Raw genomic sequence first — 16,445 nt, forward strand, 5'->3', positions numbered from 1 at the left:
CTCTCTTCTCTTCCTCTCTTCATAGATCGATTCTTTGGATGTTTGATCTTGAAATTTAGGTTGTTAGGAAGGAAATTCTAGGATTGAATGGATAGCTTAGGATTTTCAAGTTTGGATTGTTGTTTGGATTGTTGTTATATTTTTTTTAGTTCTTTTGTGTTTTGGGTAAAATTCAAAACGTTTTCATGTTTTAAAACGTTTTTTGATTTTTTAAAACGTTTTTTGATTTTTTAAAATGTGTATATGATTTTTTAAACGTTTTTTGTTTTTTTAAAACGTTTTTTTTTATTTTTAAAAATGTTATATGATTTTTAAAACGTTTTTTGAATTTTTAAAACGTTTTTTGATTTTTAAAACTATTTTTTATATATTAAAACTATTTTTGTACTTATTAAACTATTTTATATATATTAATTTTTTTTTCTAATTATGAAATTGTTGTTTTATTTTTTTTTCGATTTATTTTGTGTTTTGGTTAAAATTCAAAACGTTTTTGTGTTTTAAAACGTTTTTGATTTTTAAACAAATGATTTTCGGTATTTCTCGAAATTCCCTCACAATATTCCGAGGGAATTTCGAGGAATAAAGGGTTTTAAACCGAAAACAACGTTTTGCGGATTGAATAACACGTATATAACCTTCATTAAGTGTCTTAGGCAGATTATGAAGTCAAACTTTAGGGTTTTAAACCGAAAATAATGTTTTGCGGATTGAACGGAAACCACACAACATAAGAGAACACTTATACATTTTAATAAACGTTAAAGGGAATACTTACAATTATTTTTTGTAATTGTGTTATTTCATTGTTTATGATCATCTATACAAAGAAACCTCATTAGTATGAATTACATTTGTATAAGAAATGACATAGAAGAAAAAAATCGATGTTTTCAAAACCCCAAACCCTGTTTCCTCGAAATTTCTTCACAATATTGTGAGGAAATTTCGAGGAACCAGCTTTCAAACCCTGTTTCCTCGAAATTTCCTCACAATATTGTGAGGAAATTTCGAGGAAACAGGGTTTGAGGTTTTGAAAACATCGATTTTTTTCATCTATGTCATTTCTTATACAAATGTAATTCATACTAATGAGGTTTCTTTGTATAGATGATCATAAACAATGAAATAATACAATTACAAAAATAATTGTAATTATTTCCTTTAACGTTTATTAAAATGTATAAGTGTTTCTCTTATGTTGTGTGGTTTCCTTTCAATCCGCAAAACATTATTTTCGGTTTAAAACCTTAAGTTTGACGTCATTTTTGTAATTGTGTTATTTCATTATTTTCATTTTTGTGGGAATACTTACAATTATTTTGTAATTGTGTTATTTCATTTTTTATGATCATCTATACAAAGAAAACTCATTGGTATGAATTACATTTGTATAAGAAATGACATAGAGGAAAAAAATCGATGTTTTCAAAACCCCAACCCTGTTTCCTCGAAATTTCCTCACAATATTGTGAGGAAATTTCGAGGAACCTGCTTTCAAATCCTGTTTCCTCGAAATTTCCTCACAATATTGTGAGGAAATTTCGAGGAACTTGCTTTCCTCGGAATATTTTTCATTAACCCGGCAACCCTAGCCGCCAAACGTTTCGCGAAAATTAGATTAGAAGATTTCGAGGAAATTTCGAGGAACCTTATTAAATTTTGTGAGGAAATTCCGACGGACAGTTTCCGTCGGACGTCTCATAAATTAGGTTTTACGTTCTTCTTTTCCCCATTTCTCTCTGCCTCTCCTCTCTTCCTCTCCTCTCTTGCGCGGCCTCCTTCCTCTCCTTTCTTCCTCTGCGCGGCAAATCCCCTCTCTCCTCTCCTCTCTTCCTCTCATGTAAGTTCATCTCTCTTCTCTTCCTCTCTTCATAGATCGATTCTTTGGATGTTAGATCTTGAAATTTAGGTTGTTAGGAAGGAAATTCTAGGATTGAATGGATAGCTTAGGATTTTCAAGTTTGGATTGTTGTTTGAATTGTTGTTATATATTTTTTTAGTTCTTTTGTGTTTTGGGTAAAATTCAAAATGTTTTTCATGTTTTAAAACGTTTTTTGATTTTTTAAAACGTTTTTTGATTTTTAAAAATGTGTATATGATTTTTCTAAACGTTTTTTGTTTTTTAAAACGTTTTTTTTATTTTTAAAAATGTGTATATGATTTTTAAAACGTTTTTGAATTTTTAAAACGTTTTTTGATTTTTTAAAACTATTTTTTATATATTAAAACTATTTTTGTACTTATTAAACTATTTTATATATATTAAAACTATTTTTTATATATTAAAACTATTTTTGTAATTATTAAACTATTTTATATATATTAAATTTTTTTTTGTAATTATGAAATTGTTGTTTTATTTTTTTTTCGATTTATTTTGTGTTTTGGTTAAAATTCAAAACGTTTTTGTGTTTTAAAATGTTTTTGATTTTTTAAAATGTGTATATGATTTTTTAAAACGTTTTTTGTAATTACTAAACTATTTTTTATATATTTAAACTCTTTTTATATATATTTAAATTATTTTTGTAATTATTAAACTATTTTTATATATATTAAAACGTTTTTTAAAGTTTACAGTAATAATAAAACGTTTTTTATAAATTTTAATAATATTTAAAAACCTTTTTCTATATTTATAATCGATTTGTATTTTTTATAAATATAAATATAAATATATATATATATATATATATATGTATAAATCATGTATACTAAAAACTATATATAGTAATTATTAAACTATTTTTATATATTTATATTTTTTGATTAAAAACTATTTTGGATTTTTAAAATTTTATTTATTAAAACTAATTTTTAATATATTTTAGTTTGTACAATTTTGAATAATATATCTAATATATTTTCAATTTCAATTTCAATTTTTATTTTATATTTTATATTTTCGAATTTCATTAAAAAATTTAATATTTTTTTTTTTTTTTTTTGAAAATTCCGAGGAAAGGGTTCCCTCAGAATATTTCGACGACCACGTCCGTAGGAAAATTTTGAGGATTTTTGTGACGAACTCTCGTCCTCACAGTTTCCTCGGAATTACTGTTCCTCGAAATTCCGTCAGAAAATTTTGAGGAAATTTCGAGGGAAAATGAAATTTCGAGGAGTTTTTTTCGAGGATTTTTTTCCTCGGTATGTCGTCGGAATACGGTTATTCCGACGACATAGTGAGGAAAAAGTCCCTTAATATCTGCGTGTTTTCTTGTAGTGGATATTATTGTATCTGACGGTCTGACCGGCGTGGACTAATCAATATGAATATTGTACTTAATATAAAAAATACTCTATTTTAGTGACTCTATCAAACTGAATTTCTCTTAAACAAATTTATGTTCTGTCCTCGAACTAACGCAATCAGAAGCTGAGTTTATAAACGACGGTATAGCTACTACTACGCTACAACATGTCGAATTGAAAAATTATACTCATATAAGAATGGACGAAACTAAAATTATAATAAAATAATGAACTATATAAAAATCAATCTTTTCAAAAAAAAAAACTATATAAAAATCAAAACTAGGAATTCATCGTTTTTTTTTTTTTTTTTTTTTTAGGGATCCATCGTTAACATATATGCAAGTGCATGAATAATACATAACGAGAAAACATGTTCTCGAAAAAAAAACTAACTAGAAAACACAAGTAGCAATATTTTGGATTGCAGATCCTAAGAAAACACCAGAGAAAGTTACATTCAACTCTCCATGAACTTGTTTTGTATCAGTAATAGCCAAAAATGCCGCCGTTCTGGAGTCGCCGACGTGATTCACAACTGAGATATAATGGAAAATATAAAAGAATCTGAGAAAAACAAAGATAAGCAGAGCAAGAAAATAACACAACCGGGATGCGTTGAGAACAAGTGATAAGCGGCAACTTGGAGACAATACATTTTTTCTTTGGGTCTATTTCGAGTAGCAAAAGATAACTGATCAGAAGATGGTGATGCTTTCTCTTTGTATCGAGATGTGTTTATATATACTACATGTGTATATGTAATTACATGACGTGTATCTGCGTATACGCACACAGACATACTCGTAGAAACCACTCTGGTCCAGACATGCAGTGAATGCTAAAAGCCTTGTAGGCCAACACGATAGCTGCTAAATAAACCGGGTATACCCGTTTTAATATGGATACCAATCTTCTAAAACTTGAAAACCAACAAAATCTAAACCGTTAAACTATACTGTATTTAATTATTTATATAGAGAGTCCATTGTTCCCTGAGTTACCCAGCTATATTGACCGATACTTGTGTCTCATCGGTTTGGCCTATTAGTATATAGTCCGGTTTGGTTGGTTACCAGCGATACAAATGTTATGGAGGAGATTAGTAGGCTTTATGATTGTGGGTTTTTCACTACACGACAAGATAGATCAATCTGACAAGTAGGGTCCGATTTCTATTTTAACCGTATAAATATTTAATGCAAACCGGCAAAAACCGGTTGAGTTTTGTACATTTAAATGAAATTGGACATACGTAGGTACGGAATTAATAAGTATTTTATACACGTGTATTCCTCTCAACGGTATAGATGTGACATCTCAACTTGTAACCAGAAAATGCGTAGCCTTTAATTATTGCAATAACAGTGTCTACGATTTTTATGTTTACTAGAGGTTAAACCGCCCGCCCTACGGGCGGGTGAGTGTACGTTAAAACTATTTTATATTAAAATGTATTTTATTTTATAACAGATTTTAAATTTTTATTTAAATTGAATATAATAAATATAATTTCTTTTCTAATTAGATTATATATATTATTTTGTTAATACTTGACCTTTGTTTAGTCTCTTACCTGTTTGGGTTTTTATTTGTTATCAACTATATTTTATGACATTGTACTATTTAATTTTTAGTATTTATTTCAGTTATATTTTTAATGGAAATATGCTCTTTTTCCCTTACATGAGATTATATGTGTAGTATTTTAATATATTTTTAATTGTGTTAAAGTTTTATGTTTATTATGGTATATCTCAATGTATTCTATCTGTTATTATGAGTGTGTCTCTAACAATGTTTTATTCAAAAAAAAAACTTATTTAAATATGAAAATCACATTATCTTTGGCTAGCCTAGCATGTATTATATTCTCAAGTTTTTTTGTTTAGTGTTAATCGGATTTTTTTGTCAGCAGAATAAAAAATATTCTAGAACAAAATTTATTATATATTTCACTTAAATAACGAAAATAAAATTTTGTTATTTACTTATAGTAATAATTAATAACATGTGTTACATCGATTGTTTATGTTGGATCAGTGACATATTATTGTTGCTCTTGTTCATCTATAATTGGTCAAATAGCATTTTAGTCAGGTGACTTCCACTTTATGAATAGACCTTCTGCTTCGTTTCTACATTTGTAGATGGCGGGATGTTTGTACCAGCTCTTTTTAATAATGTAACCGATCCCTGATCTGGCGATCTACTACTGCACGAACTTGTAGAGCTGGAGTAACATGCGAAGTGAAAATCCTCATGTTCCTATCTTTCCAAATTACATATATGGATGACTGAAACATGAACCTTGTTATACACTGAGCTTGCGGCGATGAGCCTTATGATACACCGAGCTTGCGGCGACTAATATTATAACCTTTCTAACTAATGTTAAAACAACTTGTGAAAATCATGTTTGTTTAAATATTTTTTAGTAGTTTAAGTTAGTCTTGATTGACGTCTAGGGTTTTATTTAAATTTGATTTATTTTTATTTAAAGAAGATAGTTTTGATCAAATCTCAGCAGAATTTTAGAATATGAAATTTGTTCACATGGTTTCTAGTTGAAACTGGTGATTAAACTGACTATTTTTTATACCAAACAGAATAATAAGGAGAAATTGAGTCAAAATTTGACCACAAAAAATATCATTGTTCTCCAACTTATTTATGAGACACATTACAAATTAAAAATAAGACAAACCAACAAAAATAAAGAACAAACTTTTTAAGTAAACCACCATTTAAACTTGGTATATTTAAATCATTTAAATTAGATAATGATTCTGCAAATTAATAACAAATTATAATTGAAAATGTAAGTTTTACTCTAACTTATCCAAGATAATCTGTGAATCGTAAGGACTTTTGAGTTTCATCAAAGATTTGAAGTAATGGTTGCTAATTCATCCAAAAGCCCCATATAATTTGCATGGATTTATAATTAAACTTGGTGGTCATATCTTGTTCATATAGATACACTCAAAACTTTTGAAACGTACAACAACAATAAAATATAAGTTGTCATTAAAAAATAATCAAATATTTTTTTTGGTAAATAATGTTAAGATTAATACCAATTTTCCGAGTTTACATAGTTGTGGCAAGCCACTTATTACAAAATAGAAAACAGAAGCAAATTAAGGAGGGTAAGAATACATAATCGAAAAGAAGAGCTGCAGCAAAGAAAAGGAGTCTTCAGCACGGGGTGGAACTGAGAGGAGGCGATCTCGCATTAGCCGATCAACTCCTGCATCGACCGCAGCTACAGGAGATGTTGCTTGCCTGAAGATGCGGTTGTTCCTCTCACGCCAAATGCTATAAACTATTACCTGCAGCAAGAGTTTTAAGACCGATCGACCACCCCTATAAGTCACGAACCGCTGGTGGTCAATGAGAGACAGCAAGGAGTCGAAAGAAACTGGAGTTGTAGGCAGCATCCAGCCAGTGAAGCGATCCCAAACCTGTTTAGAGAAGTCACATGTGAAGAACAAGTGATCATGTGTTTCCAATCCATCAGGGCAGAGAGGACATGCCTCTGGAACGTTCATTCCCCAAGATACCAGCCTATCACGGGTTGGCAACCTTGCTTGAATAGCTAGCCACGTAACAAAGGTACATCGGGGTATCTCCTCCTTGAACCAGATAAGCTTTGACCAAGGAACTGTAGGAGAAACCTGCCGAATGAAGTTCCACGTCCCCTTTGACGAGAATTTTGGCAAATAAGAACAAGGACCATTCCTCCACAAGAATCTGTCCCCTCCACGCGACTCTAAAGGAGCCTCCATTGTGGCTAGAACCACTTGAAGTGTTTCTGCCTCTTCAGACCTGGCTGGAGGTAGTGACCAGAACCCATTCTGGGTTGCATTGCAAACCGTCGAGTCAAGAGGGATCTGCAGCTCCCTCGGTTCTCTCTCGCCAAACATAGAGACTAGAGGCCCAAAATCAGTCCACCAATCATGCCAAAAGCTCACACTTTTCCCATCTCCAATATTACACCTCATCAAGTCGGTCACAAGAGGTCTAACCTTTAGCATCCGCTTTACCGTAGGGGAGAATCTACTGGAGTCTCTGCAGCAAATATATCAACACAAAACAGATGAAAGGGAATGTTGTGGTTCATTGTTTTACTTTTAAGTCGCTTGTTTGGTGATATCATCGTCTTATAAGGTTTCTGGTCAGCAATACACACCGAAAGCTCCATCTAAATAGATAGTTAATAAAATCTTTGTTTGTCGTATTCTTTTAGTTGATTTATACCATTGTACTTTTCCATAGAACTATTTCTTTTACTTGTTTACTAAGAAAACTAAAGCACCAAATTTGATATGATTATGAACAAATAATGGAAAAGGCTTTAGTTTTATCTTTGGACCCAAAATTATTCGTGAACATAGCAAAGATATGAAAAACAGAGAGGAAATGATAATAATGACTGATCCACTCATTATTATGAGCTGGGAGATTGATATCGACGAGTGTAAGCATCTCATGATCTACTTGGGGTTGTTGGATCACGAAGGTCATGAGGTGAGATGTGATCTCTATTGCTCGCCAAAAGCTTGTCCTGATACGTCTTGAAGCAAATTATTTTGTTTATCTTCTTTGAACAACCACCCCCGCCGCTTGCTTTCTCGACCGTTCTGACTTGAATATGAATCTTGATAGTTCTGTATGTGACTCCGCACAGGAATCAGTCTCCATGCTACGCTGATCACCACTGTCTAACATAGATTCAGTGAACTCATGTTTGATTTTTTCATGGAATACAATTAGGTAACTGGCTCAACTACAAAAAAATGACAGGAAAAGAAAACAAACTAATGGCATGACATAAGGACAGTAGTTAGATGGAGCCAAGTTGACATATCCCTTCAACAATGGCAGGTTTAATGTCCCAACGTTGTACACATGACTAACCAAAAAATGGGTTGGATAGTAGGTATTTTCACATACAGCACAAAGGTTTGTAGTGTCAACCAAAGAAAAGGTTTCCAGCTCAAGATCAAAAATGGTTTAAATAATATTGTAAGAACCTACCTTAGAAGTATCCTCATCCTCCGGATACTTAATACCTGCAACAAATAGCAATAAGCATAAATCCCCCTACTAATTCGGGAAAGCCAATCAAAGAGAACCTGAGTAAAAGCAGTTAGTGTAATCACGATCTGCTAACCTAGATAAGAAGGACATGTCTATCTGCCATTTCCCTTTCCTAAGCTCCCTAGAGAGCTCTAGCATGGCTTCATCATCTGAATAAACAACTTCTTCGGTGTCTTCTTTATCATCTTCATGGGCATCAAATCTGGCGCATCTTCTGTAGGATCTCCTCGGTTTCATATGTCTTCATCTTCAACCTCATTGTATACTTGGCTTTCAGTTTCCTAGCTCTCATAGTCACTGGCTTCACTGTTCACAATCAGCATCATATACGCCAGCTCCTGAAATCCAAACCTACTCGCACATACAAAATATTTACAGAAATTGAGGAAACAACAAATCTAGAAGAAAAGGCGAAATGCATTGAACTATTCTTCGAATTCAGAAGACCCTAACACGAAGAAATCTGGAAAAAGAGCCACCTGTTCTTGGAGCTTCCGAGCAAGAGCAAGATCACATCAATCTGATTCATAAGCTAATCGCAATTGTTGCAGTTTTTCGTTGACAGAGTTGATCCTTTCTGGTTGTGTAGCGGTGAGGATGTTCATCGAACTCAACTTACCAATATATAGGCGGAGGCGATTATCTTCACTGAGCCTGGACGCCACTCGTTAATGAGAGTAAATGAGACTGTGTGGGAAGAGAGGTGGGATGAAACTTATGATGGAAGTAAAGATCGATTTTAATAAAAACGAAGACGTTACAGGAATCTCAGAGACGATTGAAAGCCATGGCGTTGGAGACGATGAAATGCTATACCTAACTCTAGACACTCTCTTATTTTGTGCCGAAATTTTAATGGTATGGCCCAGCGAATAAGAGGAATAGCCCAACACCACGCAAGTCGATTTCAAAAAAGAAAAGAACCAAGAATCCGCGAGACGAAGGGAAGGAAAAATAAGAGAGTGTCTCTCTGCTCGACACGTGGCGAAGTTTGGGCATAGAAGGGGAAGAGACGTGGCTCATTGTAGAGAGTTTCTTGTCTACTTTATTATTATATAGATATAGTCCCCAATAGGCCAAATATGGAATATTTTAATCACATAATAAATGCAAACTCAAGCCAGTATTTGTCAATTTTGTAGTTTTGTAACGCAGGACCAACTCTCCTCCAATTAACATGAGTTATTCTTGGATAAAAAATTATGGAAACAATGAGGATTGATGATTTTTTTATCAAAATTAATAAGGAACAAATTTACTCTATAATTCTCTAAAAAAAAATTAATGAGAATGAGTGAAAAGGGTATTCCTCATCAATGGTAAATATTTTAAAAAACGTTAAGGAATATAGCGTTCTTCTTTATTTTCTTGGTTACCAGTTACACCCTTGGATTTATCTCTAACATGAATCTATAGGTTCACCAATTAATAATATTTTATTATTTTATATTTAATATCAATTAAAATGAAATAAAATATTATGTTTAAAACAAAAAGTAAAGAAATTAAAAATGGTAGTTGTTGCAAATTTTTATAAATTTAGTGTTGTCGGCAAAATACTAAATCCTAGACACTAAATCCTAAATTTTTAGATAAATCCTAAACTATTTGATAAATTATAAACTCTTTGATAAATCCTAAACCCTAAATCAAAAACACTAAACGATAAATCTTAAAACAATAAACCGTTAATCTTAATCCCTAAAACATTGGATAAAATAAATAAAAATTAGTAGTAGTTGCTAGAAAAAGAAAATTTAAAATATTTTTAACGTCATTAGTAAAACACTAGACCATAAATTTTAAAACTAATTCTAAACCCTTGGATAAACCATAAACTCTAGGGTTTATGATTTATCCAAAAAAATTAGAGGTTAAGATTAAGAGTTTAGTGTTTAGTATTTTTGATTTAGGATTTAGGATTTATCTAAGAGTTTAGGGTGTATCCAAAGATTTGGTGTTTAGGGCTTAGTATTTTGCGGCCTTAAAAATATTAATTTTCTTTTGCAACTACTACTATTTTCTATTTATTTTTACCTTTTTATTTTAAAAATATAATATAACTTGATAATATTCTTTTGTTTCAAAAATATCCTCCTATATATTAAAAGAGAAGTACATTGGACACGTGGCGCTCACACAGAGCTTCTCACGAAAAATCTAGCGATTCTATTGGTCGAATTTTTGTATTTTTCTTTTTGATTTATTTTTCTACTCGAGCTTCTAATTGGAAAGTCACATTAATTGTTAATCGCACTAATCATTTCTTGCGCTAGAATCTTAATAAATGTCCGCCATTAATCACAACTTGCAGAATAATTTTAATAAATGTCGACTAATCATTAAATTTTTTAATGGCATTAAATGTCTTGCGCAAGTTGTGATTATAAACATACCTTACTTATACCTTACAAATTTAATATATTTCCTTTAACCAATTGCTCTCATTAATCATAACTTGGTAATCGGAATATTACATTAATTGCTCTCGTTAATCATAACTTGCGCAAGAATTACAATAAATACGTGTATTAATAAGTTTCCTTTTTAAAAATTCTGAATTAAAATATTATGATATTTTGGCTTATCATGCAAGCTAAATCATTGAGAAACGTACACCAATTTACTATATATAAAATATTTACAGTAGAAGAAACGAAACCACTGACTTTTTATTCTCAACTTTTTATTTCATATTGTTTTGTTGTTTTACATCATTAAGCTTTTATATATACATATTTCATCAGAGCTGACTTGTCTTTTGGTTTATATGCAGATGCCCTATTATAACGATTTCACCACGATGCAGGTAAATTTTTTTATCTCTCTATATGATTTGATTAATCGTAGATTTATTTGAATTCTAATTCTTACTTTTAATATGTTAGAAATGATTGTTTGTTAGAGCTTAGAAGGAGAATAATGCTTTCATATGTATTTTCCTATTGGTTTTTTAATTTACAATTTTAGTTTATATATGCGCAGACCAACGATTATGATGTTTCCTCATGTGGATCCATATGTACTTAAATGATCATATCATCCAAAACACGTAAACTACAATGTAAGTTTCATGCTTTGTTACATTCTTTATGTTTTTCAAATAATTATTTGCTTATACATTAAAGAACAAAATCTTTAATCAATATTTTATTATAAAGTTAGTATAACTTTTTATTCATATTATCAACTTTGTACTAAAATATGATTTTATACAATTTATCATATTATAAAATGTATATCTTATAAATTCATATATATAAACTATATAGTTCTTTTTTTGTCATCATAAACTATATAGTTCTATGTCAACTATATTATATTGATTGGCTGATTTATTTTTTAAATTTTTTCTTTTTCTAAAAACCTATCCTACGCCATCTCTTTCTCTCATCTCCTTCTTTTTCTTCTTCTCGATTTCACTTTATACTAAAACAAAACTAAACGGAGTAAGGGAAAGGTGGGAACACATATCTGCACATTTTTGATAGAACATACATTGATTATTAATTATTTTCTTGCGCAATTAATATGATCTCTTATGAATCTATTATAAATGTAATTTAACTTATTTATTTGAATAATTCTTGCGAAAGTTTTAATCACATTTATTGATATTTATTGAGAATCTGTTATTCTTGCACAATAGGGTATCACATTAATTCGACTTTTAAATCTTTCTAAATTTTCAAAGTCGTTTTTAATCTTGTTGCCTTATTTTAAATAAATCTAACTTGGGTAAGAAGACTAATATTTAATTCAAATCAGTTTATGATATTGTATATTTAATAACTTTATTTATTCTTGCGCAATGTGGTATCACATTAATTGGACTTTTAAATCTTTATAAATTTTCAAAGTCGTTTTTAATCTTGTTGCTTTATTTTAAATAAATCTAAGTTGCGCAAAAAGACTAATATTTAAGTCAAATCAGCTTATGATACTGTAGATTTATTTACTTTATTTATTCAATTTAAATGTTTATTATGAAAAATTAATATTTCATGTTTTGCCTCCTAAACAGGTATTACACTTTAGTGTTTGCTTACATTTTAGAGTTACAATAGCATACTAATGAGATGAACTTTTTTTTTTGCAGGTCCTGATGTTACAGTCCTCAGGTGATATTTTCTCTGGTTCTGGATTTTTCAGGAACTCCCTTGTCTAAAAGAAAAAAGCCAAAAAGATCATGACAGTAGCCTTGAGGATCAACACTCTCTCAACAAGAGACATTCCCACAAGAAAATCAAGGGGGAGTGATCTCGAAGATTTTTAAAAACATTTATTTCCTATCGTTATGGCTTTGTCTTACTTCCGCATTCTTACTATGATAAAAATGGATTTGACTTATCATATCTAGTTTGGGATTTTTTTGATTATTGAAAACTTACTTATGTTGCAATGGTTTTTGTCACTATCCGCGTTATTCATTATTATTTATTTCAAAGAAAAACACATTTAGTCTTTTCTTTTCTTGTGATCATGATAATTTTTAAAATAATTGCATTGTAATAATGCCCATATTTTAGTAATAATCTGTTAGAAGAGATGAAATTATCTAATTTTCGTTCTAATGACATGTTATTATTTAGTCAATGTATTCATTATTGTTTTTTAGTTATATTTTTTATTGGATTATTTTTTGTTTTCAGATCTCAATATATAATAAGGTCATTTTTATAATTATTATTATCATCATTTAACAATTATATTATTACTTGTTTATTATTTAGTTGTCACAATTTGCCTTGAATGAAAAATATGTCTATATTTATAACATTAATGATTACCAATTAATGATGATTACAACATCACGTAACATATATTCGTCATATTTAATTCACAAGATTGATTGGTAATAAATAAGAATGATCTATGTTAACGCATTAAATTCAAAACATCTATATAGCAATAAAAAAATGTAATAAATTGTATGAATGTATTATTTGATACTAAAAGAATGTAATAAATTGTATGAATATAAACACAGTAATAAATATGATACCAAGTTGCGCAAGTAATCCACATTGAAAATAAGGTAAGTTATTAATAAAAAATTAACAATTTACAAACATGGTAAATTACATTTAAAATCATGAAGTAAATACTCTTGGGATTCAAATTACTGTTAAAAGAATGTTTACATTTTTGTATTTTTCAAAAAAAAAGTTTACGATGAGGGCGAGAGAGAGAGAGTGGGAGATTTAGTGTTTTGGGTATACCCAAGGATTTACAGTTTAGTGTTTAGGATTTATCCAAGGGTTTATGGTATATCCAAGAATTTAGGGTTTAGTGTTTTTGGTTTTTTACCCAAGGGTTTAAGCTTTGTCCAAGGGTTTAGGGTATAGTGTTTATTGTTTATGATTTACTTTTCTTGTGACGATTTTAAAATTGTTAAAAAAAATCTTCTTTTTGCAGCTACTAATATTTTTCATTTATTTTAAAAACTTAACACAAATTATTATTATTTTATTTATTATCTTTAAAAGAAGATGTACATTAATTGGCAAACTATGATTAGTTGGTAATTCACCCAAGAATTACAACATTCATCTGTTTGACATGTTATTACAACATTTATCTGTTTGATTTCTAGAAAAAGTGATCTTAGAACATTAAGATACTTATTATATTATCATAAATTGATCTGCAGTAAATATGATATCAACTTGCCAAAGCAATCCGTATTTAATATAAGGTAAGTTATTAAAACCAGTGTTTCGAAAACCGGATCGGACCGGCCGGTCGAACCGGTCCGACCGTGACTCGCTGAAGAAGCCGAGTCCGGTTCGGTTTAAAACCCGGATTTGATAAAAACCAGTAAAACCGGCTGAAACCCGGTAAAACCGGTGACCTGGTTTAATTTTAAAACCCGGTTCTTAAAAATTAACATATAATTAAGTGTTTTTAGTTATTACTAGCTAAAATTTAATATTTTATAGTTAGTGTTTAACTATTACTATTTAATTGTTTTTTTATTTTTCTAAGAAAAAATGTGAAAAATATATTTTTGACTCTCATATACTATTTTTATTTTACCATATTCTTAAAATTTGAAATGTTAGTTGTAAAAATAAATAAATATGATTGTTTTAGCTGTAAATCATTTGTTCTTTTTTAATTTTTAGTTTACATAGTAATCAGATTTATGTTTGTTGTTTATTTTGAGTTAATAAAAAAAGAATAGAGAAAGTATTATATGTAGAAGTAAAATTTATATAGCATAAATATATAATTATATAAATAAAAAACCCGGTTCGACCGGTTGAACCGGTCTAACCAGTCAACCAGTAGCTTCACCGAGTCAGTGTCCGGTCCAATTTTCAAAACATTGATTAAAACCAAATTAACTAAAGGTAAATTATTTAAACAAAGCAATAAATATGATACCAAGTTGCGTAAATAATACACAATGAAAATAAGGTAAGTTATTAATAAAAAAAGTAATAAATTACAAATAGGAAAGTAACACAAATTTGAGAGAGAGAGAGAGAGAGAGAGAGAGAGAGAGAGAGAGAGAGAGAGATTTAGTGTTTTGGGTATACCCAAGGGTTTACAGTTTAGTGTTTATGATTTATCCAAGGGTTTAGGGTATATCCAAGATTTTAGAGTTTAGTGTTTGGATTTTTACCCAAGGGTTTAAGATTTGTCCAAGGGTTTAGGGTATAATGTTTAGTGTTTATGATTTACTCTTTTGTGACGGTTTTAAAATTGTTAAAAAAATTCATCTTTTGGCAGCTAATAATATTTTCATTTATTTTAAAAACTTAACACAAATTATTATTATTTTATTTATTATCTTTAAAAAATGTTGTACATTATTTGGCAAACTATGATTAGTTGGTAATTCACCCAAGAAAAATTCATGATAAAATATTAAACTAGGAAACATTCATATATAAATCAAAATTGTGGTAGTTAAAAAAATAATCGGTGAATTAAAAGAATGTTTACATTTTTATATTTTTCAAAAAAAAGGTTTACGATGAGAGAGAGAGAGAGAGAGAGAGAGAGAGAGAGAGATTTAGTGTTTAACCCGCGGGTCCCGCGAATTACCTGCAAATTTGGGCGGGGCGGGTGCAGGTATTTTGAATCTTTCATTGCGGGTCATGCGGATCGAAATTATGAGTCAAAAAACTAGGTGACCCGCGGGTTGGCGGGACGGACGGGGTGGGTCGATCCGTAGATCCAGCTCTACCCGTACAATTTGAATCTGTACAATGTCCGCACAGGGTGCGGGCCGGCCACCTAGTTTAACATAAAATAAAATGATACTATTGGTTGATGAATCTACAGGTTCATTTTAAAAGATGAACCCTTTAATAACTCAATTAACATTATTTTATAGTTTTTAATATAAAACATAATTTTCAGAAACAATAGAGTAAAAAATAAGTAATCAAAGTGGATTTTCTCTGGTTTGGAGGGCAAAGTAATTAAAAGTGTTTAATTGAAATTCGGACAAGAAAACATCAAAATAGAGGCCGAGTAGCTCATGGCCTAGTGGTCATTGACAGTCCTTGTGGAACCTTGGTATCAGGGTTTCGACCCTTACCTGCCTCTTAGTGTGAGGCTTCCCCTCTGTGGGGTTTAAGGGCTATCGGACCGGCCGTTTTGGCCCGAAAATCGACAAAAAACATCAAAATAGAGTCAGGATAAAGATAAGTAGCCAAGTTTCCTTCCAAACCACAAAGACAATAATCAGGTACTATCAGGCTATCAGCAATCACTCAGCTGCAAGTTCTTCGACTCACAACCGTTCACTAACCCCAGGTTCATACAGGATTTCAAAGATCATTTTAACCTGTACAAATTGATAAGGTTAATTTTCTCAAATAACCTTTTTCTGTCACCAAAAAAATCTTCAAAGAAGAAAAAAAAATTAATTAAAGAGTCAAAACACCATTCAATTCATTGCTTTACAGATTTATAAATAAATAATAAAAATAAAATAAAATAATATTTTTTTATGACATGAAAAGTATCTCTTTCTTGTTAATAGATTAACAATTTTAAAGACTAACCTTTATTTTGTATGTTATTTACAGGCATGTTATGCTGAGTTGGTAGCCTTAGAATGATTC

General features: G+C 30.2%; 1 protein-coding gene, 1 long non-coding RNA gene and 1 pseudogene across 2 annotated transcripts; all 3 read right to left on the bottom strand.

Moving 5' to 3' along the window:
- Positions 1–3,426: 3,426 nt before the first annotated feature.
- Positions 3,427–3,928, bottom strand: LOC108836695 (uncharacterized; annotated as a pseudogene).
- A 2,470-nt stretch (positions 3,929–6,398) lies between these two features.
- Positions 6,399–7,295, bottom strand: LOC130495820 (uncharacterized). Its single transcript, XM_056987349.1, has one exon. It carries the CDS (start codon positions 7,293–7,295, stop codon positions 6,399–6,401), a length of 897 nt encoding a protein of 298 aa, XP_056843329.1.
- A 304-nt stretch (positions 7,296–7,599) lies between these two features.
- LOC108830669 (uncharacterized) lies at positions 7,600–9,144 on the bottom strand. Its single transcript, XR_008935241.1, has 4 exons — positions 8,841–9,144; positions 8,435–8,712; positions 8,299–8,333; positions 7,600–7,982 (listed from the first exon to the last, which is right to left on the bottom strand). It is a non-coding gene; the product is annotated as an uncharacterized LOC108830669 (long non-coding RNA).
- Positions 9,145–16,445: the final 7,301 nt, after the last annotated feature.

This window comes from Raphanus sativus, chromosome 6 (genome assembly GCF_000801105.2).
Source record: "Raphanus sativus cultivar WK10039 chromosome 6, ASM80110v3, whole genome shotgun sequence".
NCBI classification, from domain to species: domain Eukaryota; kingdom Viridiplantae; phylum Streptophyta; class Magnoliopsida; order Brassicales; family Brassicaceae; genus Raphanus; species Raphanus sativus.